We start from the raw sequence: 25824 nt of genomic DNA on the forward strand, positions 1-25824 counted from the left end.
TTATTTATTTAACTGTGCCACTCACCGTGTCCTAGTTGTGATCATCTATCCACCCAGGTCAATCCCCATTAGGAGACCTCACTGATGTTGCCAGAAGTCTGTATGGGATCCCCAACACCTCCCTCCCACCGACCTACACTGTCTCATTGACACCATCTACTTTGGCTCTACCAGGACAGGTCCCATTTTGCTCTTTATCTCTATTCGCCTCAGACACCACTAGAAGCTCAGTACTCAGTACTCAGTACTCAGAACCAAACAGTTCTGTATGGCCTCTGTCTGCTCCAAGGCAGATAGACCTCAGCAGTTCCTGGAAGGCGAGGAGGGTGGAGGCATGTTTAGATCAGGTTCATGCTTCCATAAGCTGAAGCGCTCCTGAATTCCAAACTCATGTATCCAACTAGGGATGTCTGGTTGGATCACAAACTTAACACCTCCAACACCTGCTCCTCCAACAGTCTTCTCTCTCTCAGCAAATAGCACCTCCACAGTCACTCTGTCAGAAAATCATGTTGACTCTATCTTCACACTGTGTCTGAAATTTGACCACTAGTCAACACCTCCACTGCTGCCACCTGGCGCCACCCGCCACCAGCTCTCTTCTTGATCATTGCAGATGCCTCCTCACTGCCTCCTGTTTCCCTTACCCTTCTCAGCTTGTTCTCACATCATCAACCAATGAAAACGAGTTAGATCACGACACACTCTTCTGGTCAACATCCCCCAAAGAGACTTGTAGAATATAAATACCAAAATCCTTACTATGATCCAGGACTCTACACATTTTGACCTCCTCTCCCTCTTCCCATGACTCTTTGCTTCCACCACATTTACTGATCTTTGTATACTCTGGATATGGTGTTTACTCAGTACCTTTGCATTTGCAGTTTCCTCTGCCTAGAGTGCTCTTCCCCTAGGTATCGAACTGGCTTGCTTTCTCACCTTCTTCAGGTCTTGGCTTATATATCATGTCAGGTGAAGCCTCCCCTGCTCTCCTTGAGTCACACCCTTGAGCCCATCCTATATTCTACAAAAGTCTTAGAGTATACCATTTTATTTACATATCAACATGCATCTGTACATCTTGTCTCTCACCACTAGAATGTGTTCTTCATGAAGACAGAAAATTTTGTCTATGCTATAGGAGAAGCTGGCACACAGTAGTCATTCATGAAATGTTGGTTAATTGAAAGACGGTTATATTTGAGGTGCTTGTGTGATACCCACTAAGAGATGCTCAATAGAGACTTGAATATACAGGTGCAGAGCTTAGAAGAGAATCTGAAGCTAGAGTTACAGATTTGAGATTCTTTAGAATATAGGGTTGAGATAGCATTTCCTGGAATAATGAGAAGAGGAAAGAGCCCAGGATGGAACCCTGGAGAACAGTTACATGTGAGGGATGAGTGGACGAAGAGTGGCTTAGGAAGTGATCCCAGAGCCCTGAGGTGGACCTGGAAAAAAAACAAGCCTCTGAAACCAAGAGAGGTAACATTTCCAAGAAGGGGGGTTGGCAGTGTTGGAGGCTGCAGAGAAGATAAGATGAGAACATAAAACCAAAAGCCAAAACAGTAATATAATATTGAAAGCTCAGGAATGAAACCATCCTACATTCTGATCTAAAGGTTTTTTTTTTGAATATTGAGTATGAAAGATGTCTACAGTAAAATTTGTTGTAACTTGGAGTACAAATGTAATTTAACCAAATATCTTATAACTCACATATCTAAATTTATTTGGAAATTAGTTTGATCAGTGTGGTGAAAGGCACCTTGGACTTGGACCATGCATGTTTAACTTATGATCTAGAGTTCATGGGTGGCATCATTTAAGTCAAATTACCTTGAAGGTGATCATCGACATTCACAAACACTTTGTTGATAAGAGTTTAATGTTTTCTTCTAATCTTATTTGTACTATTTTATTGAAGTTATGGAGGAATATGATAGTGATATGTTAGAAAAATATTGCTGTGTGAAATTTCAGATAACTAATGAGATTGTGCGACAGATGATGGAAATGGAAGGAATGTACAGCTTGGACAAGCCTGGAGACTTCACTACTATTGTTGATGTGCAGCTCATAGCAGCAATGATCCACCCTGGAGGTGGTCGAAATGATATTCCACAACGTTTAAAAAGACAATTTACTGTGTTTAATTGTACATTGCCTTCAAATGCTTCAATAGACAAAATTTTTGGTATGAATATTCTTAGTCTTTAATTATTTTATTGCATTATAATAATGGACATAAACCACACAAAATTTCATTTAAGAGACAAAAAGTCTCTGTCTAAAGTGGGGTTAGGTATGTGAAATGGAGAGCTAAACACCAGGAAAGAGGGACTCAATACTAAGGTGACCTATGCTTATAGCCTATTCTCAGACTCAGAGATACTTAAAAATAGGCTTGTTGAAAGTTAACATTAGACGTAAAGGAACCTTTGTGTTTTGGTTTTCAGGACATGGTTAATCAGAGAAATTTGGGCCAATAAATGACAGCACAAAGATCACAGATTAATGATATACAAAGTCAAATGTAGCACTTCAATATGTTAATGAAAATGAGATTCTTGACATCAAATGTAACGTCGAATCACATAAATTGTGCCATCAAAACTTATGTGTAGGTCAGCCCACGCCTATAATCTTAGTACTTTGGAAGACCAAGGTGAGAGGATTGCTGGAGGCCAGGAGTTCAAGAGCAGCCTGGGCACATAGAGAGACCCCATTTCTACAAAAAGTTTAAAACATTAGCTGGGCATGGTGGCAGACGTCTGTAGTCCTAGCTATGTGGAAGGCTGAGGCCAGAGGATTGCTTGAGCCTAGGAGGTCGAGGCTGCAGTGAGCTATGATCACATTGCTGCATTCGAGCCTAGGTAACAGAGTAAGAACCTGTCTAAAAAACCAAAAAACAAACCCCTAATCCACCCCAAAACCTCTTACATACACGAGAAACAGATCCGTGCATTTAAGAACATTAATTATTTGATACAGCAAGTACTGTAGTCAGAAGGGAAAGGGCAGACTTTTTTTTTTTTTTTTGAGATGGAGTTTCACTCTTGTCACCCAGGCTGGAGTGCAGTGGCACGATCTCAGCTCACCGCAACCCCTGCCTCCCAGGTTCAAGCGATTCTCCTGCCTCAGCCTCCCAAGTAGCTGGGATTACAGGCGCCTGCCACCATACCCGGCTAATTTTTTTGTATTTTTAGTAGAGACGGGGTTCCACCGCATCGGCCAGACTGGTCTCAAACTCCTGACCTCAGGTGATCTGCCCGCCTCGAGCTCCCAAAGTGTTGGGATTAGAGGCGTGAGCCACCGCGCCCGTCCGGGAAAGGGCAGACTTTTAATAAGTAGTTCTGGGATACTTAGTAATTCTTATAGGAAAATAATCGAATTTGGACAGCTACCTCGTGCCAATAACAAGATCAAGTACAGATGAGATAAGGACCTAAATATGGAAGGCAAGGCTATAAAACATTTGGAAGAAAATATAGGGAAATACTTGAGTGACCTTTGAGTAGGAAAGGGTTTCATAAATGAGACTCAGAAAGCACAAAAGTAAAGAAAAAAATATACGAATTTGACTAGATTGAAATGTAAAACTTCTCTTCATTAACAAATAACATTAAGAGAGTGAAAAGACCTCAAAGTGGAAGAAAAAATTTTTAACATATAATAACAACAAAAATTTCATATTCTGAATATTTAGAGAAATCCTATAAATTAATCGGTCAAGAAAAGGAAACAACCTGATATAAAAATGGGCAAACAACTAAGGCACTTTAAAAAGAGGAAGCTAAATAGCCAATAAACAAAGTAAAGATGGCAAACATCATTAGTGTTCTGGAAAATACAAATGAGAAACACCAAGCAATACCATTTCATACCCACTAGATTTGCAAAAATAAAAAATTCTGACAAAATCAAGCATTGGTGAGAATGTGAAGCAACTGAGACTCTCATCGCCTGCTGGCCGGAGTGTCAATTCCTACAAATGCTTTGGATAACAATTTGGCATCACTGCTGGTAAAGTAGGGCATGTGCCCATCCCTTGCAGTACCACTTCTAGGTTTATGCCAAATTGTCATTTTTTCCTTTATGGTTTGGGTTTTCTGAGTCTCAAGAAGTCCTTTTCTATCCAGACACCATACAGGTATTCTCTTATGTTTTCTTCCAGACATTGTATAGTTTTGCCTTCCATATCTGGGGCCTCAATCCATCTGTAGTTGATTTTGCACATGCATGCCAGCAGACTTATACAAAAATGCTCATAGTGCAGTGTGCACAATGGCAAAAACGTGAAATAATCCAGATATTTGTCACTAGTAAAACTGGATAAATACATCCTGTCACAGGCACACAGTGGCCTGCTGTGCAGCAGTGAAAATGAATGAATATAGCTACATGCTTCACCATGGATGAAGCCCAGAAATACAATGCTGAATTGCAAGAAGCAAATCACAGGAAAAATACAATTCCATTAAACTGAATTTCAAAAGTTTTTTTTTTTTTTTTTTTTTTTTTTACCAGTTCAAAAGTTCAAAAACCTAACCTAGTGAAGCTATAAAGAAAAGCAAGTTACTGATTATATTAAAGAGAAGTGGCGACCTCTGGAGGAAGGGAGGAATTGTGAACAAGGATGAACGTACAGGGCCTTCTAATGTGCTGGGCAAGGTTATAGTTATCAATCTGGTGGTCTGTACATGAGAGTTTGTTGTTTGTTAAGCTATTTGACATACTCTTCAGTATGACTGACACATTTAAACAAATATGGAAAACAAACCAACCAGAAACTGAGCCTCAGAGAAGTGAAATAACTGCCCAATCAAGGCCTTTTAGCTAATGCTTGGCAGACGGGTGTTGCTAATCCCTTTCTCATGCTTCTTATAACATGGTTGTCCCACAGGAAAGTGGAAATCTAGAATATAGGATTTCAGGAAGCAAACAGGCTTTACAGGCACTTAGCACAACCAACCACAACCAACCATGATTTGGAGGAAAATTTCATGTTTCCCCAGGGCAATTCTTCAATTAGTGTGAACAAACTCCAGTTTCTTTAGTCTCCACTCTTCATCAACCTGTTCTGCATCTCTGAGCATATACTCATTTTCATATTCCTCTGAAAATACCATGCTCAGAACTGAACACACTATGTGTGTAGTCTCACTGGAGTGAAGCAGAGTAACTCTTTCTTCAGTCTAAGTCAAAGACATTCTGAGACTTTGAGAACAGTCTCTAAACCTACACCCCAGTCTTTCTGAGAGTGATAATGATGGTCAGACCATCACTTTGCTGGGTGTTCCCTAGGAATGTTGCATGTCTAGCCCAGGCCAGAGTGGTGACTGACTGTAGGTTGGAAAAAGTGGTCCTGATTCCATTTCTGCCAATACCAGTCCATGTGACCTTGAACAATCAGCTTCACCTGTCTGGGCCTGGTCTCCTTCTCTGTAAGATGAGGGAGTACTCTCTAAGCTCACGTACGCTTCAGGGCGAATGCTGATGTACAGACTCTAGGGCCAGGTTGCTTGGGTTCACATCTCAAATTTGTCTGCATGCAAGCTGTGTAACTTTGAGCAAGTTACTAAGCTCATGTTAAAATGGAACTAGTAATAATAATACCTACCTTGTATTTTTTTCTTGTAGGGTGCTGGGTGGGGGATTAAATGAATCAATACGTATAAAACACTTATCACTGCGTACTCAGCTTGCCTGGATCCACTACTGACTCCCAGTCTTAGCTGATCCCTTGAGAAAAATTCTGAACAACACCCAGCTTAGTCAGCCTTGTAATGATTTGTTTACTGGGATAAACATATACTTGGAAATCTTTTGGTAAGCTTATACCTTCAATCTTGCTTATCTTTCAGGAATTATTGGATGTGGATACTTTGATCCTTGTAGAAGTTTCAAGCCTCAAATATGTGAGATGATTGTGAATTTAGTCTCAGTGGGCAGAGTGCTGTGGCAATGGACTAAGGTACAGACTGGTTTGTCATCAATAATTTTTAAAAAGGCAACTATTATTCAGCCCTAGTTCTCACCTCATGGCTCATTAAGTTATCATAATATCATATATAGTGGTGTTTTTTGGAAAAGACAAATTACATGCTCAAATAGATTTACAACACCTTTTCCTTCCAGGGAGCAAATGATCTGACTAAATGATGCTTTCCATATGTATGAGATGTTACTGTAAACCAGACATGACATCCAGGACAAAGTAGAATTTTGCTGAAATGAGAGCACTGCATTTCCACTTGTTACTCTGATTTGTAAATCTTTATTTGTATTATCTGTCTCCCTCTACCAAACTATGTCAGACACTCAAATGCTTATTGACTGGCTTAATACATGGATTTCCAGATATTCTCAGCTAACTAGGACTTGAAGTCTAACTTGTGTATTTCTCTGAGCAGGAGTGTGAGTTAGTAAATGGATGGTTGTGTTCTTAACAAAAATTGGCTAGATTTGCATACACAAGTCACTGTCCTAAGTAAAGCTCAGCAAACCTGCAGCTGTCCCCAGATGACTTAAGGCAGTACTCATGAAAAGGCAACTAAGTGTAGGTGTGAAATAAAAATGAGGTTGACATATTTGACAAAAAGCCATGAAGGAGATAAGGATTAGTTGTCATAATTCACTACACATCCATTAGGCCAATTATACACATGTGGGCAGAAACTTGTCTCCTGGGAAACCTGAAGTGTGCCAGCCTTTCAGATTCCTGGGTAGACTGGGAGATTTCTAGATACAGAATTATCAGAAGAGGAATTTGGGGGTTTCTTACCAGATGCTCTTCCATGCAGCCACCTTCAGTGATGAGTGTGGGGCCCTGTTCCTTGCCAACACAGGGCCTTTGCACGTGCCATTGTACCTCTTTTAAAGAAACTCAAAAATGAGTGGCAGGGACTGAGTGAGATAGTTTTCCGTGGTAAGATACATGTGGTTTCCAATAGGACTATTGCTCAATTGACTGTGCTTATATATGTAGTTCTTTGAAAAGCTTTGCCCTTCCAGGTGTCTTCCATCAGTTTCTTTTGTTTGGATGTTTCCTGGCTCCATGTCCTCAGTGTCTTTTCTTTACCTCTTTAATCCATTCTGCACAAGCTTTCATTCCCACTGTTCACGTCAAGGCCACCAAAGACCTTGATCTTGCCACATGTCAAGGTTAATTTTCCTCTCCCTCTTACTTGACTTTTTAGCAGCATTTGACCTAAATGATCCCTCTAAATATTTTCTTCACTTGGCTTCAGAGGGTCCCCATATTCTTGATTTTCTTCCTAGTGCACTGGCTACCTCATTAAAGTCCCCCTTCTTTCCCTCCTCTAAACACTGAAATGCACCTGGTCTCGATGCCAGGCCCTCTTCTCTATCTACATTCTTTCCCTAGGTGGCCTCATCCAGCTTCAAGGCTTTAAACATTACCCCTGTGCTGATGACTTCAAAATGGATATCTCCATCCCAGGCCTCTCTACCTGGCTCCAGGCCGATTGCTAACTGCTTAATAGACATCAGTGTTGGATGTTTGATACTCATCTCAAAGTTACCATGTCCAAACAGAACTCTTAAATGTCCTTAAATACAATCCCCCCTCAGACTTCTGCATCTTAGTAGCAGCACCAGTTATCCTCCTTCTTAGGTTGAAATTACTGGACACTATCCTTGATTTATGTCTTCCTCATGGCCTACATCCAGTCCATCAGCGAATCTCAGTGATCTCCCCTTCAAAATCTACCCCAAAGCTGAGCCCTCCTCGCCATCCCCCCGTGACCACCCTGATAAGTGCTCCCATCACCTGTCCCCCGGACCATGTAGTAACTTCCTAACCAATCTCCTTGCTTTCTTCTTGCTCTCTTGGAGTCTGTGCTTTTCACAGTCCTAGATGATATTTTTTAAAAAGTAAAGCAGAGCCGGGCGCGGTGGCTCACGCTTGTAATCCCAGCACTTTGGGAGGCTGAGGCGGGCGGATCACAAGGTCAGGAGATCGAGACCACGGTGAAACCCCGTCTCTACTAAAAATACAAAAAAAAAAAGGAGAGGCTGAGGCAGGAGAATGGCATGAACCCAGGAGGCGGAGCTTGCAGTGAGCTGAGATTGCGCCACTGCACTCCAGCCTGGGCGACAGAGCAAGACTCCGTCTCAAAAAAAAAAAAAAAAAAAAGTAAAGCAGAAATCTTTACTCCTTCTTAAAACCACCAGTAGACTCCCAGTTCCACTTACAATGTCAGCAGACTCCGCTTACTTCCCTTGCCTGCCATCATCCTGCTCCAGCCGAGTGGCCCTGCTCCAGCCGAGTGGCCCTGCTCACCATTCCTTGAGTACCCCATGTTTATTGCGCTGCTGGGCCACCATACGTTGGCTCATTCTCATCACTCTTACCTTCAGAGGGACCGTTCCAATCATCCTCTAAAGTGACTGCCCTTGCCCCTATTCTAGTCATTATCTGTCTCCTGGCCCTGATTTTTTTTTTAAACCATGGCTTCTATCATTATTTGCATATCTACATATATATTTGTTCCCTGTTCATTCTCAGGCTCTCCCCACTGGAATAAAAGCCCCCTTGATGGCAGCTGAGTTAGCTGTCCTCTGTTTACCACTGTGTCTTTTTAAGAACCAGGGAGGTGCTCAGTCATTGAAAAATGAATGAATCTTCCTCCTCTGCCCACCTCTACATAAGCAGCCTTCTTTGTATCTTTTCTTCAAATCTCCCATCTTCACAAAGCACTCTTTTAATCCATTCATGCCTTGTCTATCAGCCCACCTTTATATTACTTTATATAGCTTTAAGGCAGAAGCAGTTCAGAAAAGAAAGAAGGTGATGAAAAGTAGAGAGAAATATTAGAAGAGAAGGAAAGAAGCAGGTTAACAAATAATGAGAAGAAGAAGGAAAGAAAGGAATTTTTTTTTTACAGAATTCTCTTTAATTACTGCCTGTTACCAATGGCTGCCATCATGGCTGGAGTGTTATACTATAAAAAAAGCAATATTCACATAACCGTACCACTTTGAGTATTTTTACATACTTGTAATATAACTATATGTTTTATATTTTAGTGGGTAGGATGAACATTTTAGCTTGCAATGGAACTGAGCAAAGAGGGAAGTTGATAGGCAATTGATGAACTACACTTCTTTTATTTTCATCTCCCCATGCTACTTGCTGTTTTAAATAGCACTGTGAATTAGCCTGTAAAAATTACAAACTCAATAGGGTAATTTTTCAGTATAGAAAGGGCTTAATTTATGAACACATGCTAAAGAAAGCATCTGCTTTGCTGAAATAGGCGTATGGGGAGTTTGTATCACCAGAATTATCATTATTTTCACTTTCAAAAATGATGCTAATGATATCAATTATGATCTTTATACATGACCATCAATGCTTTCCATATCTAGAGTACCTCGAGATTATCCCTTAATGGGTATCTCTCTGGGTAAGAATGTAGTATTGTTATAGCTTTGCCTTTTTATATTCTAGAAGTTGGTAGAAATAGTAAATTAGCATATAATACAGTCTTTGTGCTCAAACAGAAAAAACATTTATTACTATATGTATAGCTGCATGTCAGACTTGCCTGTCCACTTATTATGGATATACAGATATATGAAAGACTGTTGACTGAGTTTGGATCCACACAGGAAAATCCAGGTTATGATATGCAGATATATTTATGGAAATCCTAACACATTAAGGACCCTAATCAAATCAATTTATAGAAGATAGCCATTATTAACTTTAAAGGTGAACATTCATTGTTCTTACCTGCATGACAACCAACTCACGTTCAGTTTTTGTTATGACATATTTCCACATATACTACCAATGATTAGGGAAGATTATTCCCACAATTCATATAGTCCATAAGAATTCAGGGGAGGTGACTTGTTCAAAGCCAACTGATGGTAGTAGAACAAGGTGTTGGAATCTGCATCCAGTGCCTTGGTCTTGAATCCATCCTATCCAAGAGATTATGGTCTTTTAAATCCTAAGTTGGTTTATTTATGATTTTTTTTCTGTCCGTGTTGTCACAAAATATGAACTTAATCTTGATTTATTTACTCAGCAGATTTTATCTAAAATAGGATTTGTGAGACAGTTCTAAAAGTAATTCTACTTTTAGTTGTGTCTGAAAACTAATTGAAAGTATTACATTTTTTCATCTCTAGATGAAGATGCTGCCAACTCCTTCTAAATTTCATTACATCTTCAATCTTCGAGATCTTTCCAGAATTTGGCAAGGAATGTTGACCATAAAAGCTGAGGAGTGCACTTCAATCCCTATTCTCCTGTCCCTTTTCAAACACGAGTGCAACAGAGTAATTGCAGACAGGTGCATATTGCGGCACTAGAGTTTAAATGTATGACCTGAGAAGTTTATACTACTTGGTTAATTTTTTTTTTTTTTTTTTTTGAGATGGAGTTTTGCTCTTGTTGTCCAGGCTGGAGTGCAATGGTGCGATCTCAGCTGACCACAACCTCTGCCTCCCGGGTTCAAGTGATTCTCCAACTTCAGCCTCCCCAGTAGCTGGGATCACAGGCATGCACCACCATGGCTGGCTATTTTTTTGTTGTTGCTGCATTTTTAGTAGAGATGGGATTTCTCCATGTTGGTCAGGCTGGTCTTGAACTCCCGACCTCAGGTGATCTGCCCGTCTCAGTCTCCCAAAGTGTTGGGATTACAGGCATGAGCCACCCTGCCCAGCTGGTTATTTCTTGCATTACCTACTAGGCTAAGTAGAGTAAGGAGCATTGTCGTCATTTGCTGTGGGGCTTGTGAAGCATTGATGGCATCTCTCACCTGCCCACTGCTTTAAAAAAGTGCTCTGCCGATTTATTCCAGTATGACTTTAACAATACATCTTTATGAATCACCAGATCATCAGAGTTGATAACATTCGGAGGCACATTTTCATTGTATATATCTTCTACAAATTGTGAGCTCTTTGTAGGTTTTATGTGGGGAAATCTGGTTTCATCCCTTTAAAGTTAAACAATCCCATTAAAGTTAAATTCAGTCATCTTTTGGAGCCTCCATTCCCTCATCTATAAATCATAGATGATAATGCCAGTTTCACAAAGTTGTAAAGTGTTTACCATGTCTCACACAAGGGTGATACTTGTCAAATGTTACTCCCCTTTGTCCTCTCTTCCCTCTGTTATATTGTCAATCTGAAAGGGTCCTTTGTGCACTGAATCCACCAACCCAGAAAGAGGACGCTCGTCCACTACCGACCATCACTTCTGCTCTCCTATCGCAAGTTTTAGGGACCTTTGATCTCACCTAAGTGATTCATCTGTATTTTCTATAAGTAGTGCTGTTAATGTTATAACTTTCTTGGATGGGGTTATGTCCTTCTTATCAAAAGGCAAAACATATTGTTTCCCTGTCCTGAATTGAGAAGGTCCAGGATGGGGCTGAGAAGAGGTGAAGGGACATGTTCAGTTAGAAAAGATGCTTTCATATTTCACATTCTTATTACTACATTTTCCTTTCAGATTTATAACTCCTGAAGATGAGCAGTGGTTTAATGCACATCTTATTCGTGCGGTTGAAGAAAATATTGGCTCTGATGCAGCGTCGTGTATTCTTCCTGAACCATACTTTGTGGATTTTCTCCGTGAGATGCCAGAACCAACTGGCGATGAACCTGAAGACTCTGTGTTTGAAGTACCCAAAATATATGAATTGGTATTTATTTTCATCTCTTAAAAGAGGTTTTCAGATCGCTCACCTGACTAGATCTTTCTCTCTGCACCAGAGTCTTACCATGGAGTTGCTTTAATTCCGGCACTTTGGGAGGCTGAGGTGGGAGGATTGCTTGAGCCCAGGAGTTTGAGACCAGCCTGAGCAACATAATGAGACCATGTCTTTACAAAAAATGAAAAAAATTAGTCGGATGTGGTGGCATGCTCCTGTCCTCCCAATTACTCAGCAGGTGGAGGTGGGAGGATTACTTGAGCCCAGGAGTTCGAGACTGCAATGAGCTGTGATTGTGTCACCGCACTCTAGCCTGGGTGACAGAATGAGACCCTGTCTCAAAAAAAAAAAAAAAAAAAAACCAAAGAGAGAGAGAGAGAGTTCAGTAAGATGACCAAGCATTACATAAGTGTGAAATAACTATCCTCTACACCTATACCAAGGGTTGGCAAATTATACTTTCTAGGCCAGATCCAGCCAGCCCACTGCCTGTTTTTATTAGACTTACTAGCTAAGAAGGATATTTATTTATTTATTTATTTATTTATTTATTTATTTATTTTGAGATGGAGTCTCTGTCACCCAGGCTGGAGCGCAGTGGCATGATCTCGGCTCACTGCAACCTCTGCCTCCCGGTTCAAGCAATTCTCCTGCCTCAGCCTCCCGAGTAGTTGGGATTACAGGTGCCCCCCCACCATGCCTGGCTAATTTTTTGTATTTTTAGTAAAGACGGAGTTTCACCATGTTGGTCCTGTGATTACAGGTGCCCGCTACCATGCCCGGCTAATTTTTTGTATTTTTAGTAGAGATGAGGTTTTATCATGTTGGTCAGGCTGGTTTTGAACTCCTGACCTCAAGTGATCCACCTATCTTGGCCTCCCAAAGTTCTGGAGTGACAGGCGTGAGCCACTGTGCCCGGCTGATTTTTCATTTTTAAATAGTTACCAAAAAATAAAAATAAAAAAAAGAGTAATATTGTGTGACATGTAAAAATTATATAGAATTCAAATTTCAGTGTTCATAAATAAGGTTTTATTGAAACACCCATTGGTTTAATATTGGCCATAGCTGCTTTTGCACTACAATGGCAGGGGTGTGTAGAGACTGAATGAGCCACAAAGCCTAAAATATTTACTATCTTGCCCTTTACAAAAAAAATTTACCAACATTTGCCAACAATCACAAGACAGAAAATATAACATAAAAGTATTTCATTTAACAGCAACAACAATATTAAACATGTAGGAATTAACATGATAAAACTTTACTTAAACAGCAACATGCCATTCTTTCTAAATTAATATATAGGTTTAATGAAATTTGAAACAAGATTTCAAAGGGACTTTTAAAAACAGGGTTATATAACAAAGTAATTCTAAAGTGTATGTAGAGCCAGGCGAGGTGGTTTATGCCTGTAATACCTGCGACTTGCGGGAGTTGAGGTAGGAGGATCCATAGAGCCAAGGAAGTCGAGGCTGCAGTGAGCTGTGATTGGACCACTGCACTCCAGCCTGGGTGTCCACGTAGATCAAAGAATTAGATGGGGAGGAACAATTTGCAAAACAAAGAAAGTGGGTGTGGATTTATTTCAGAACAATGAAGACTTGTGGATTTGACTCCATAAATAATGTAAAACCTTTTTATATTTTTGAAAGCCGCAAACAATATTAAAAAGTAAGTAAAAACTAAGAAAAATATTTCCTGTATTAACGTGTTAATTACCATGGATAGGAGTTGGTAGGGAAAGGTCAGAAATGATTTTGCACTAGAAACCAACTAATATAGTTAAGTTTCAGGCCTTAGAAAATGGAAATAACTAAAAGTAGACTAATATGTGAGAAACCTCTGGAAATCCATAACGTTTAAAAAAGATATGTATATTTTAAAATTACTTTTGAGTGTCTTTACAATTGCTACTTTAATGCATATTTGGATCTTAAATATTATTTTTTTATCTTTCTCACCACCCATAGGTGCCATCCTTTGACTTTCTGGCTGAAAAACTCCAGTTTTACCAGAGACAGTTCAATGAAATCATTAGAGGAACATCTCTTGATCTGGTGTTTTTTAAAGATGCAATGACTCATCTTATTAAGGTCCTAACTATTGCCTATTTACTGATACAAATAGATCGTTTAAAAGCTTACTATATTTCATAGATAAATTTTTTGAGAGAATAACTATATACTATCAGGTACTGTATAGAAGACTGTACATAGGTTAGGTCAATTCACTGTCCCAGAAAACAAAGGCTTAATAGGAAACCCTTTATTTGAATCCATCTACATGGCAGCAAATGTCCTTCAAGGGCAAGTAGATGGTTTTCTGTTCAGAGCTTTTGGCACACTGAGTCAACAAGAAAGTACGGAGAACCTTTAGAAAGTATGGAGAACCCTGTGAAAAAATATCCTCCGAGGCGGGCGGATCACGAGGTCAGGAGATCGAGACCACGGTGAAACCCCGTCTCTACTAAAAATACAAAAAAAATTAGCCGGGCGTGGTGGCGGGCGCCTGTAGTCCCAGCTACTCGGAGAGGCTGAGGCAGGAGAATGGCGTGAACCCAGGAGGCGGAGCTTGCAGTGAGCCGAGATTGCGCCACTGCACTCCAGCCTGGGCGACAGAGCGAGACTCCGTCTCAAAAAAAAAAAAAATATATATATATATATACTTCCCTCAAATTATATTTTGATATTATGGGAATTCTGTTGCCCATGGAGGAAAAGATGTTGCTTTTAAAAGTGTCAATGTTATGATTGAGTTACAGGTGATGGGACAGGGGTAAGGTTGATATACAGGACTGGTGAGAGAATAGAAGCCAGTTAGAGGTAACACCAAAAAGGGTTGTTTTTCACACTAATCTATTCAACAAGTAATTATTGACCATTCACCGTGGCTAGATCTTGAGGTTCTGAGATCCTATTCTGAGTGCAAAGCCATAAGTGATTAATATATTTTAAAATATACTGATAGAATTTACACATACCAGGGTGTCATTATTGATCCGCCATCTGTAAAACTTATATTTTTAAAAAATTTATTTTTAGTGGTGATAGTGAATTTAGTGATCCATCTAGACTTTCTCCCTAATTGATGACAATAATATAAAAGACAGCTTTTTAGCAATGTCTTCAATTGGCCTGCATAAGATTTGACCCACAATTTGAGTCTTATCTTCACTGAGGAAATCAACCATAGAAAAGCAACACAAGATGAAAGGCTGTCTCTCCAAGTTGACTTCTAGAAACATCCTCCTACCCCACTGTAAATAGAATTATGGTACTTAAAAAAAATTGTTGGCAGAGATATGATAGAGTTAGTGTTCATTGTTGAGTTAGGTGTCTACATGATTCAGTGTGTCAGGCTGATGAATAATAAAAAAAAACAATTCTAAACATTTCTTGTATCTTCTGCAGTTGGGAAGAGCAGCTCCACTATCCATTGGGTCTAAAAATAATGAAATTCTACATGCATGCACACACATGAACACACACACAGAATAGTTTTAAAATGGAAGGGAGTAAATCCAGTTTGTTCTGTTCTTCATGACGTAAACATAGATGGTCAAGGAAAGATTTGAGCTGAACAAATCAATATTAAACTTTAATTTTAAAAATTCTGACATAGACCATTAACGAGGAAAAAGTCTCATATCGTCTAGAAAAATATGATCAAAACTTGGACTCATTTAGTGCAAGAAAATGTAAACATTGCTTTCTTTTTTCAAATAAGCACTTTTTAAATCTCAAAACAGATTTCACGAATAATTCGAACATCGTGTGGAAATGCATTGCTGGTGGGTGTTGGTGGTTCTGGAAAACAAAGTCTTTCAAGACTGGCCTCTTTTATTGCTGGCTATCAAATATTCCAGATAACATTAACCAGGTAGGCTGAAATAAAGCACAATATGTTTTTCTATAGTTAATTTCGCTAAGGTTAAATGTTTACTTTAGAAAAAAAGGAAGCACAACGGTTTTCTGTATTTCTTTTTAAAGTAAACTTTAAGTATTTTGTATATGTAAGGATATTTACACAAGTGTCACAAAGTAAATACATCTATGTAGCCAGTCTACAGATGAAGAAATAAAACACTGCTTGTACCCCAGAAGGGCTCCCATGTTACGTTGCAGTCATTACCCTCCCAAGGGTAACCATATTCAAAGGGTAAGCCCATTGATTAGTTTTGCCCAGTTTTGAATTTTGTATCAATTGAACTATACAGGATTTGCTCTTTGCATCCCATTTCTATTGTTGCATTGTTTGTGAGATTCGTCCATGATGCTACATGTAGCAAGAGTTTTTCATTCTTTTTGCTGCATGATCTTCCACTTAATCAGATACTACCACGATCTATTTATCCATTGTACTCTTGATAAACATTTGGTTTGGGGCAAATAGAGCTACTGTAAATATTCTTGTACATGTCTGAGTATACATCTAGAGTTAAAATTGCTGGATGTGGGGTATCTGTGTGTTTAGCTTTAGTTGATCTGCTTAGTAGTTTTCCATGTGGTTGTACCAATTTACACTTCCACCAACATGTCATGAGAGTTGCTCCGCATCCTTGCCCCCACTTGGCATTGTCTGTCTTTTTCATTTTAGCAATTTTTTTTTTTTTAATGTAGTCTTGCTCTGTCGCCCAGGCTGGAGTGCAATGGCACGATCTCGGCTCACTGCAACCTCCACCTCCCAGGTTCAAGCGATTCTCTTGCCTCAGCTCCCGAGTAGCTGGAATCACAGGAGTGTGCCACCACGCCCAGCCAATTTTTGTATTTTTAGTAGAGCGGAGTTTCACCATGTTAGCCAGGCTTCTCTTTAACTCCTGACCTCAAGTGATCAACCTGCCTTGGCCTCCCAAAATTATAGGCGTGAGCGACTGCGCCTGGCCGATTTTAGCAGTTCTGTGTGTGGAGTGGTAGCTCACTGTGGTTTCAGTTTGCGTTTCGCAGATGGCTAATGATGTCGAGCACCTTTTCATCTCTCATTGGCCATTTGGATAGGCTCTTTTGTGAATTATAAAAGCCCTTTCTCCATTTTTTTTTTCAATTTGTTTGCGATTCTTTCTTATTGATTGTTAGGAATTCTATATGTGTTTTGGATATAAAGGGTGTGTATTGCAAATACCTTCTCTCAGTTATTGGTTTGCCTTTTCATTCTCTTAGCAGATCTTAATTTTAATGAAGCATCCATTTTTTTCTATTTAGTCCTCTTCTGTATTATATTTTAAAATCTTTATTTACCCTAAGGGCACATAAATATTTTCCTATGATTTTCTTCACATTTACACATAAAATTTACTACTTTCTCATTTAGTACTATAACCGACCTAGAATTCATTTTCTTATAATGTCTGACATAGGATTTGTAATTACTATTTTCAATATTGATATCCAGTTGATCCAGCTCCATTTATTAAAAAGGTCATCTTTTCCCTGCCACATCGAAGTGCCATTTTTTGTCTTGAGTCATCTGATCATATATGTGACTATATAGTCTCCTCCACTGGTTTCCTTATCTGTCTTTGTATCATTACCCACTATATTAATTGCTGTAGCTTCTTTAATATATATATTTAAATTTAACATATGTATATTTGGTAGTGTCAGATCTCTAACTTTGTTCTTCTTCAAAATGTCTTGCCCATTTGGCCTTTTATTTCCATATAAAATTTAGATCACTTTGCCAATTTATAAACAAACACACAAATCATTCTGCTGCCAAACAAAAAAAAAATAAAAATTGAACAACATACAATTTATAGGAGCATTTTAAAAACATAAAACATGAAATAAGTAGATACTAATTTAATTTTACTTCAAAAAATTAAATTAGTTGTCAGCATTTAAAAATCGGGAGGTTTCATATTTTAGAAAAGCGTATTTCTGACTTTTTTTGAAATAACTGGAAGATCTGGCAATCTAGGGCCTACACTCCCAGGTAGCAGAGCTCAGTAGCAGCTGCCTCCTTGGATGGGACATGCAATCCTCCAATCCACAGGCCCCAACAGCACTGCTTTACTCACTGGCATTATCTGTCTGATTCCTGTAGGCATCTAAATTTGTGATCCTGGGATAGGTGGCGTTGCACTGATTGTAGTTAGGAATGACGGAGGCTTAAATTAAGGCAAATTTATTCACTGTATTTTCTTAATTTCTGTATTCTTTATACCCTGGCATCTGAGACTTTGCTGACTGGGGAGAGACTGACCCTTCTAGGGTAGCCAATTCTTAGAGATTCAAACAGCTCCTCCAGGAGAGTACCTTTCATATGCAAACCAACCAATCCAGAGTCCTTATTCCCACCCACCACCTCTATCTGGTGGGTGTGTGGTGGCATCTCATGGTGGATTAGGATATTCCTCTGCCCTAATCACCCCAGGGCCACATACCAGTCAACAAGGGAGTGCTCCTATGCCCCAGAGGCTGCTGAAATTATTCAAACTAGCAAATCCTAATTCTGCTTTCCTGCCTTGCCTTTCTCATGGAAACCGCAATAAAGACTCTTGCCCATGTTTTCCCATCACTTCTTGTGCCTCCTGATTGACTCTGGTGTTTCCCCATGTCACCCTACCTAGCGTGTCAAGCCCCCTTCTGTTTCTAGGGATCCTTGAGTATAAATATCTTGCTTCATGACAGTCGTTCCTGTGTCTTTGTGTCTTACCACACTTGATTACAACAAATTCTGGATACATTTTATAACAGCAGATAAAGTGGGAATAGAGAGGAAGACTCAGCAGGGACAGTTTAAAGTGTGCAGGATTGATAGGACTTAATAACTGACCCAATATGCAGGAAGAGGAGGAAAGAACAGGAAGGCTAGGATGACACTCTAATTTCTCTAGTGGTACAGTTGTGTGCCCCATAAGGACATTTTGGTCAACAACAGACAACATATATGATGGTGGTCACATGAGATTATAATGGAGCTGCCCTATACAGGAGTAGCATTTTAAAAATCTTTCATACTGTATTTTTACTGTACCTTTTCTATGTTTAGGTAGATATCCAAATATGGACCATTGCATTAGAATTGCCTATGGTATTCATTCAGTGCAGTAACATGTTGTTCAGGTTTGTAGCTTAGGAGCAATAGGCCATTCCATATAGCCTAGGTGTGTGTAGGCATACTCTACGCTGTTCTGTATCAGTCAGTTTTTGCATTGCTATGAATACCTGAGGCTGTGTAATTTATTTAAAAACAGGTTTGTTTTGGCTCAAGGTTCTGCAGGCTGTACAGGAAGTGTGGTGCTGGCACCTGCTTCTGGTGAGGGTCTCAGGAAGCTTTCAATCATGGCAGGAGGCAAAGGGGCAGCAGGTGGTCATATCGTGAGAGCTGGAGCGAGAGAGCGAGGGGGCAGGTCCCAGACTCCTTTAAACAACCAGATCTTATATGAACTCAGAGTTAGAACTCACTCATTACCAAGGGGATGGTGCTAAGCCATTCATGAGGGATCGACCTCCATGACCCAAACACCTCCCATCAAGCCCCACCTCCAACATTGGGGGTTACATTTCAACACGCGATTTGGAGGGGACAAACATCCAAACTATATTATGCTCCCACAATTACAATGTTTTCTCTTTCCTTCTTTTCTTTTTTTTTTTTTTTTTTTTGAGAAGGAGTCTCACTCTGTCACACAGGCTGGAGTACAGTGGTGCAATCTCTGCTCACTGCAACCTCTACCTCCTGGGTTCAAGCAATTATCTGCCTCAGCCTCCCAAGTAGCTGGGATTACAGGCAAGCACCACCATGCCTGGCTAATTTTTGTGTTTTTAGTAGAGACAGGGTTTCACCATGCTGGCCAGGCTGGTCTTGAACTCCTGACCTTGTGATCCACCCGCCTCAGCCTCCCAAAGTGCTGGGATTACAAGCATGAGCCACTGTGCCCCGGCCACAGTGACAATATTTTCTAAAGATGCATTTATCAGAATGTATCCCCATTGTTAAGCAATGCATGACTGTACTTACCACACTGCATTAAAAAAAAGTGCTTGTTCACATACATTTCTATCTCCTTCACTAAGCTGTAAGCTCCCTGAGAATGGGCCACTGTAATCTTTGTCTTTTTTATTTTTATTATTAAATGCTTACTTTTAACCAATTCTGTAAAAGGATGTGTTGAATAAATAAAAAAATGACCAGCTTTGAAGGGTAAAGTAAGAATTTAGTTCAGTACATTTGAGTCTGAGGTGTCTGCAGAACACGGTTTCCATAGATAATAAGACTCATGGATGTGGAGTTCAGGAGAGGGGTTCTGGTTCTGGAGATAGCAATATAGAAGTCTCAGTAGAGAGGACCCTTTTGTGGTCATGGGGAGCATGAATAGGGTGCGTCATGGAAAGAAAAGATGGCTGTGGAAAGAATTCTGGGGTCTCCCAACATAGAGAAAGGCGGCTTGCAATGGAGAGTGAGAAGAAGAGGCAAGACAGAGAGGAGGAAATCCAGAGTGGTTTCCAGAAACTAAGCAGGTAGATAATTAATCTGAAAATGCTGGCCAGGTGCCCTGGCTCACACCTGTAATCCCAGCACTTTGGGAGGCCGAGGCGGGTGGATCACCTGAGGTGAGGAGTTCGGGACTAGCTGGCCAACATGGTGAAACCCCATCTCTACTAAAAATACAAAAAAATTAGCTGGGCATGGTGACAGGCACCTGTAATCCCAGCTACTCAAGAGGCTGAGGCAGGAGAATCACTTGTACCCTGGAGATGGAGGTTGCAGTGAGCCAAGATCACGCCATTGCACTCCAGCCTGGGCAAGAAGAGTGAAACTCCATCTCAAAAAAAAAAAAATCTGAAAATGTTAAGACGTGAAAAGTGGCAACTGATACGCATGATGACACTTTCAGCGAAGTGGATGGGTGCACAAGCCACATCGCATTAGGAAGAGAAGAAGCACAGAGAATACTTTTGGAAAACTTGAAAGAAAGAAACAAGAGAGGTCAGGATCTGGACAAGGGGTGTGTTGTGACTGTCTCTATGTATTGCAAAAGCAATACATAACAGTCAGTCTAATTCTTTAAAAAATCAGCCAAATTGACATCTTTGGCTGATTAGCTCGGAGACTAGCCAGTCAGTGAGAGGATTACTCTGACAGCATCAGGCCACTAGATCTTTCTGGTTCCAGTGCTCATAGTCTTTCTGTGAGACCCCATGGCCTACTGCCTATTACTTGCATTGTAACACCTCCTTCCAGTGAGGATTACCTTTTAGTCCTTGTCATTAGCTTACCCATGAGGATTTACATACAACATTTCAGATAATGTCTGCTTTATTTTTACACATCTCATCACCTCTGGTAGCACATACATTTAACCGGAAACAGAGTAAACCAAAAAACAAAGACCAAGATCTTTTCATTCCATAATCTGTAGCCATCTAACATTTCTATTATTTATACCATATTGCATAATGCATCTTTTTCTGTGAGTTTTCTTTGTATCTAGCCACTTAATGAGCTGTGCAAATTGCCACTATATACAATTTATCACTAATTTTATTCATAACATATTTTGACTTTTTCACTAAACCAAACTCATCCAAATTTCAGATGAGTTTTAGATATTGTACATATATTTACTCGGACAAAATCTGTTGCTGAGGACTGTCAGATTGCAGGGACTAAAAGTTCATTTCTCTATTCCCACTTATGCGTCATGGATCACTTTTGGTAAGTTCCATGTTTCTCAGTTCTCAACTTAAACGAAATATTTGTTTTGAATGGTAACATATCCCTCTTTAGCTCTAATCTCTGTATTTTCTAGCAGGCACCATTACTTAGTATCTATTGGAGCATGTACAGATTATGCTCTAATGATCATGGGCTATTATTGTGTTTTGGGATAAATTATGACTATGGTTTTTGTTGTTGTTGTTGTTGTTTGTTTGTTTATTTCTTTTGAGAAGGAGTCTCACTCTGTCACCCAGGCTGGAGTGCAGTGGCATGATCTCGGCTCACTGCAACCTCTGCCTCCCGGGTTCAAGTGATTCTCCTGCCTCAGCCTCCCAAGTATCTGGGATTACAGGCACGCACCACACACTTGGCTAATTTTTTTGTATTTTTTTAGTAGAGATGGGTTTTCGCCATGTTGATCAGGATGGTCTCAATCTCCTGACCTCGTGATCCACCCGCCTCGGCCTCCCAAAGTGCTGGGATTACAGGTGTGAGCCACCGTGCCCAGCCGACTATATATTTTTTAATCTAAAATTTTCTATCATTTTTCTTCTTAGGTCTTACAATGTGACTAATCTAACAGATGATTTAAAAGCTTTGTACAAAGTTGCTGGTGCTGATGGAAAAGGCATCACTTTCATCTTTACTGACAATGAAATAAAAGATGAGGCATTTCTAGAATACCTTAACAACTTGCTATCTTCAGGGGAGGTAAGTCTCAAAAGTAGAGAAAAAGCCCATATTGTAAAAATATAAACTATATTGGAATAGAAAAAGCAGCAACCTTTCAAAAGTGAGGCTATTTAGTACATTTTTTATCTTAGACATGGTTACTGTATGAGATTTAGCAGATTTTCTGAAGTTCCTGTGAAATGAATGCTGCCCATCTCCAGATGCTTTGTTTAATTTTGAACGTGGTTCCTTACTTGTCTCTTCAGTCTTCACTTTGGTCTTATAATTTATTTTAGGAGAAGCAAAGTATCTGTCCATCTATCTACATACTAGTGAGGAGTATAGAATGGTTGAAAGAGTTCTGTTAGTTGTAAATGGATGTCTGTACCACCACTTCTGAAACCGCTTGTATCAGCACTTCCGTGAGCACTCACATCTTTAGTACTTCGTCAGAAAGACTCACCAGACTCAGCATATACAGGTCGAGTATCTCAAATCCAAAACTCTGGAATCCAAAATGCTCCAAAATCTGAAACTTTTTGAGCATGAACATGATGCTCAAAGGACATGCTCATTATTGGATCATTTTAGATTTCAGATTTTTTGATTTGGAGGTGCTCAACCAGTAAGTAAAATGCAAACATTCCAAAATCTGAAAAAAATCTGAAACCTGAAACAGTGTGGTCCCAAGCATTTTGAATAAGGGATGTTCAACTTATAGTTATACTCATGGCTGAGATTTATTGCGGCAACACAGTAAGGATACAGAGGCAGATCAGTAGAGAAAAAGACTTATCTTGTGGAGTCATTGATGTTCCAGGAACATGGAATCGATGTTCCAGCTTCCTATGCTTTTGCCAAGGGGCCATACAGAACGTCCTCTCCATCCAGTATGTAGGGCAGTAACATATGCACTGTGTTTCTGTTCAGGGAAGCCCACTTGAGATTCAGAGTCCAGTGGCTTTTTTTTAGGTTTGGTCATGGTAGTCACTTCCTGCCTAGCTACAACTACCAAAGTTCCAGATTCCTAGAAGGAAAGCAGATAGATGTTTACCATGTATCACAAGGTTTGTGTAAACAGTCTAGTTGGCACTGCAAAACAACCTTATCAATTACTAATGGAGGAGACATTCCAAAAGCCAAGTTCCCTGATAACAGACAAGGGTCAGCTCTGCAAGCATACCCTTTTCAAGATTAGGCCTGCTGCGTTAACTCTTCCCTGCACTATGGTATACAGATGCTTAATGGTGCAAAAATTAGTTAAGTATTTTGGAGCCAGAGTTGATTAGACTGACTCTGAGTCAAAGTACAGAGGGCACCCCTGGACATTTTAAAGAGATGATTAAGTGGTGGTGGAGATAGCTTTTTGGTGATAGCACAGGAAAACACAATTAGTTCTTGATTGAGCTGCTCAATAAAAAGTTGCAGTCTTGATAAACTCTGGCAAATCAGGGATTTGACTGTGGAGATGCTGAAAGAAAATATGAAACAAGATGACATGCAAGTTAAAAAAGGGACTGGACTTTGGCAATGAATTGACTGTGGAGAACTCTTAAAATACAGAACACTTCCTTGTCCATTCCTTAAAGATCTCCAATTTGTTTGCACGAGATGAGATGGATGAAATCACCCAAGGTCTGATTTCAGTGATGAAGAGGGAGCTACCTCGCAATCCTCCTACCTTTGATAATTTGTATGAATACTTCATTTCAAGATCAAAGAAGAACTTACATGTTGTTCTCTGCTTTTCTCCAGTAAGTTTTTATTTTTATTTATATCTACGTAGAAAGAGTTCCTTATCTAAAGGTACTTAGTTTACCTTCTGTTATTAGATAATGATCTTGGAAATTAACATTTTTACATTGAATTAAAATTAACACTTTTGTACCACACAATCTCCATTGACCAAATTCTCATTTCCAGTATAATTTAAAATATTCATATTATTAAAAAATACTGCATAACCGGCAATTTTCATTAATTACCTAGAGACATGGATTGTTTGAATTGTAAGGGACTTGGTGATGTAACCTCGTCCAGCTCCACCTCCCATGTGGACATATGAGCTTTACCATAATGTCTCTGATGTAGGTTTGAAAATCTCTATCTCATTGTGCTTCCCAATATAGTAGCCATTAGGCATATATGGCTACTTAAGTTTTGATTAATTAGCCCCATTTCTACTTACTATTTGGTTTATTTTTGATACAGGGTGTTGCTCCGTTGCCTAGGCTGAAGTGCAGTGGTATGATCATGGCTCACTGCAGCATCATCAACCTCCCAGGCTCAAGCCATCCTCTCACCTTACACTCCCAAGTAGCTGGGACTACAAGCATGTGCCACCATGCCCAGTTAATTTTTGTATTTTTTGTAGAGATGAGGTTTTGCCATGTTGTCCAGGCTGGTCTGGAACTCCTGAACTGAAGCGATTCACCCGCCTGGGCCTCCCAAAGTGCTGGGATTACAGGCATGAGCCACCGCGCCTGGCTTAGCTCCATTCCTAGTGCTTAGTAGTCATGTGTGGCTAATAGCTACCACACTGGAAAGCATATATATAAAGCATTTTTATTATCACTTAAAGTTCTATTGACAGCTCTGCTCTAGGGAGTCTCACTAATTTATAAGGCAGCCTGCTTCATTCTTGGATAGTCTAATTGCCAAAAAGCTCTTATTTATAATCAATAGAATTTTGTCTCTGTATTTTTCTAATTCTGCCCTCTACAAGGAACTCAATCCCTCTTCCATGTAAAGTTTTTCAGATATTTGGAGAAGGTTTTTGCAAGGCTGTCTAAGTTGTTTTCTTTTTAGACCAAACATCTGTTCCTGCAGCTGTTCTCACTTGTCCCAGTGTCCAGGCCTTTTGCTGTCCTAGCCCTCTCTCTAAAAGAGTTCTAGTTTATCAGTTTCCTCTTAAAAGAAAGTTCCTAGAATTGAACACAATAATGTAGATGTAGTCCCATGACAGGGAAGAGTGTGGAGTATATTTCCTCCCTTCATCAGAACATTAAATTTATATATGATTGCAGCCCAAGAAGATTCATTTTCAAATTTGTGATGTCACACTCTTGGGTCAGATTGCATAAATCTCTCTCTGGCTGACTTACAACCCCTCTGTGTTTCTCATGTTTGTTGACTTTGCTATCAATAGGTTGGTGAGAAGTTCCGTGCCCGTTCTTTGAAATTTCCTGGCTTGATATCAGGTTGCACTATGGACTGGTTCAGCCGCTGGCCGAGGGAGGCTCTGATTGCTGTGGCCTCCTACTTCCTTTCAGACTATAATATTGTCTGCTCTAGTGAAATTAAAAGACAAGTTGTAGAAACAATGGGCCTATTTCATGACATGGTTTCAGAGAGCTGTGAAAGTTATTTCCAAAGGTAAGTGATATTACATAAGCACCATCACTATGGAACCGCAGCATGCATTCCCAAGAGAAATGCATTGTAACATCCTGCAGAAGACTCCTCCTATTCATTGAGCACAAGGTCCTAGCTGCATTTTTAGATCTTTCTTGCTTTGATTTTCTTGTGATTATGTATGAAGAGATGGCAAGTAAACAAGGTTTAAAAACGAACTAGTGTCCACACTTAAATACCTTTTTATCTTCCAAACCTCAAAGTGACAGATGCTTAATGAATTGCTTTATTTCATCTGCGTAATTTTGCTTTGAAAATGACTTAACTAATTCATCACCAACTGTTTAAAATTAGTTTCTTATTCAAATACATTATTTATTTTGATTAAAGAAGTACACTGTTTCTAATGTTTCTTTATTGCCTTATGTTA

General features: G+C 39.7%; 1 protein-coding gene across 11 annotated transcripts in view; it reads left to right on the forward strand.

Annotated features, from left to right (window-relative positions):
• DNAH8 (dynein axonemal heavy chain 8) overlaps window positions 1-25824 on the forward strand; it is a 309672-nt gene that overhangs the window by 165315 nt on the left and 118533 nt on the right. For all 11 annotated transcript variants that reach the window (XR_009211262.1, XM_058432164.1, XM_058432166.1 and 8 more), the window contains 9 exons: window positions 1987-2200; window positions 5871-5980; window positions 10171-10334; window positions 11501-11693; window positions 13676-13798; window positions 15454-15584; window positions 21926-22079; window positions 23630-23794; window positions 25189-25415. Coding sequence is in view for 10 of the 11 variants with exons in the window: in XM_058432164.1 (XP_058288147.1) it covers window positions 1987-2200; window positions 5871-5980; window positions 10171-10334; window positions 11501-11693; window positions 13676-13798; window positions 15454-15584; window positions 21926-22079; window positions 23630-23794; window positions 25189-25415 (1481 nt within the window). In the remaining variant the exon portion in view is untranslated. The remainder of the gene's footprint in view (window positions 1-1986; window positions 2201-5870; window positions 5981-10170; window positions 10335-11500; window positions 11694-13675; window positions 13799-15453; window positions 15585-21925; window positions 22080-23629; window positions 23795-25188; window positions 25416-25824) is intronic.

The sequence above is a fragment of the Hylobates moloch genome, unplaced genomic scaffold (assembly GCF_009828535.3).
Source record: "Hylobates moloch isolate HMO894 unplaced genomic scaffold, HMol_V3 SCAFFOLD_20, whole genome shotgun sequence".
Classification (NCBI taxonomy): Eukaryota; Metazoa; Chordata; class Mammalia; order Primates; family Hylobatidae; genus Hylobates; species Hylobates moloch.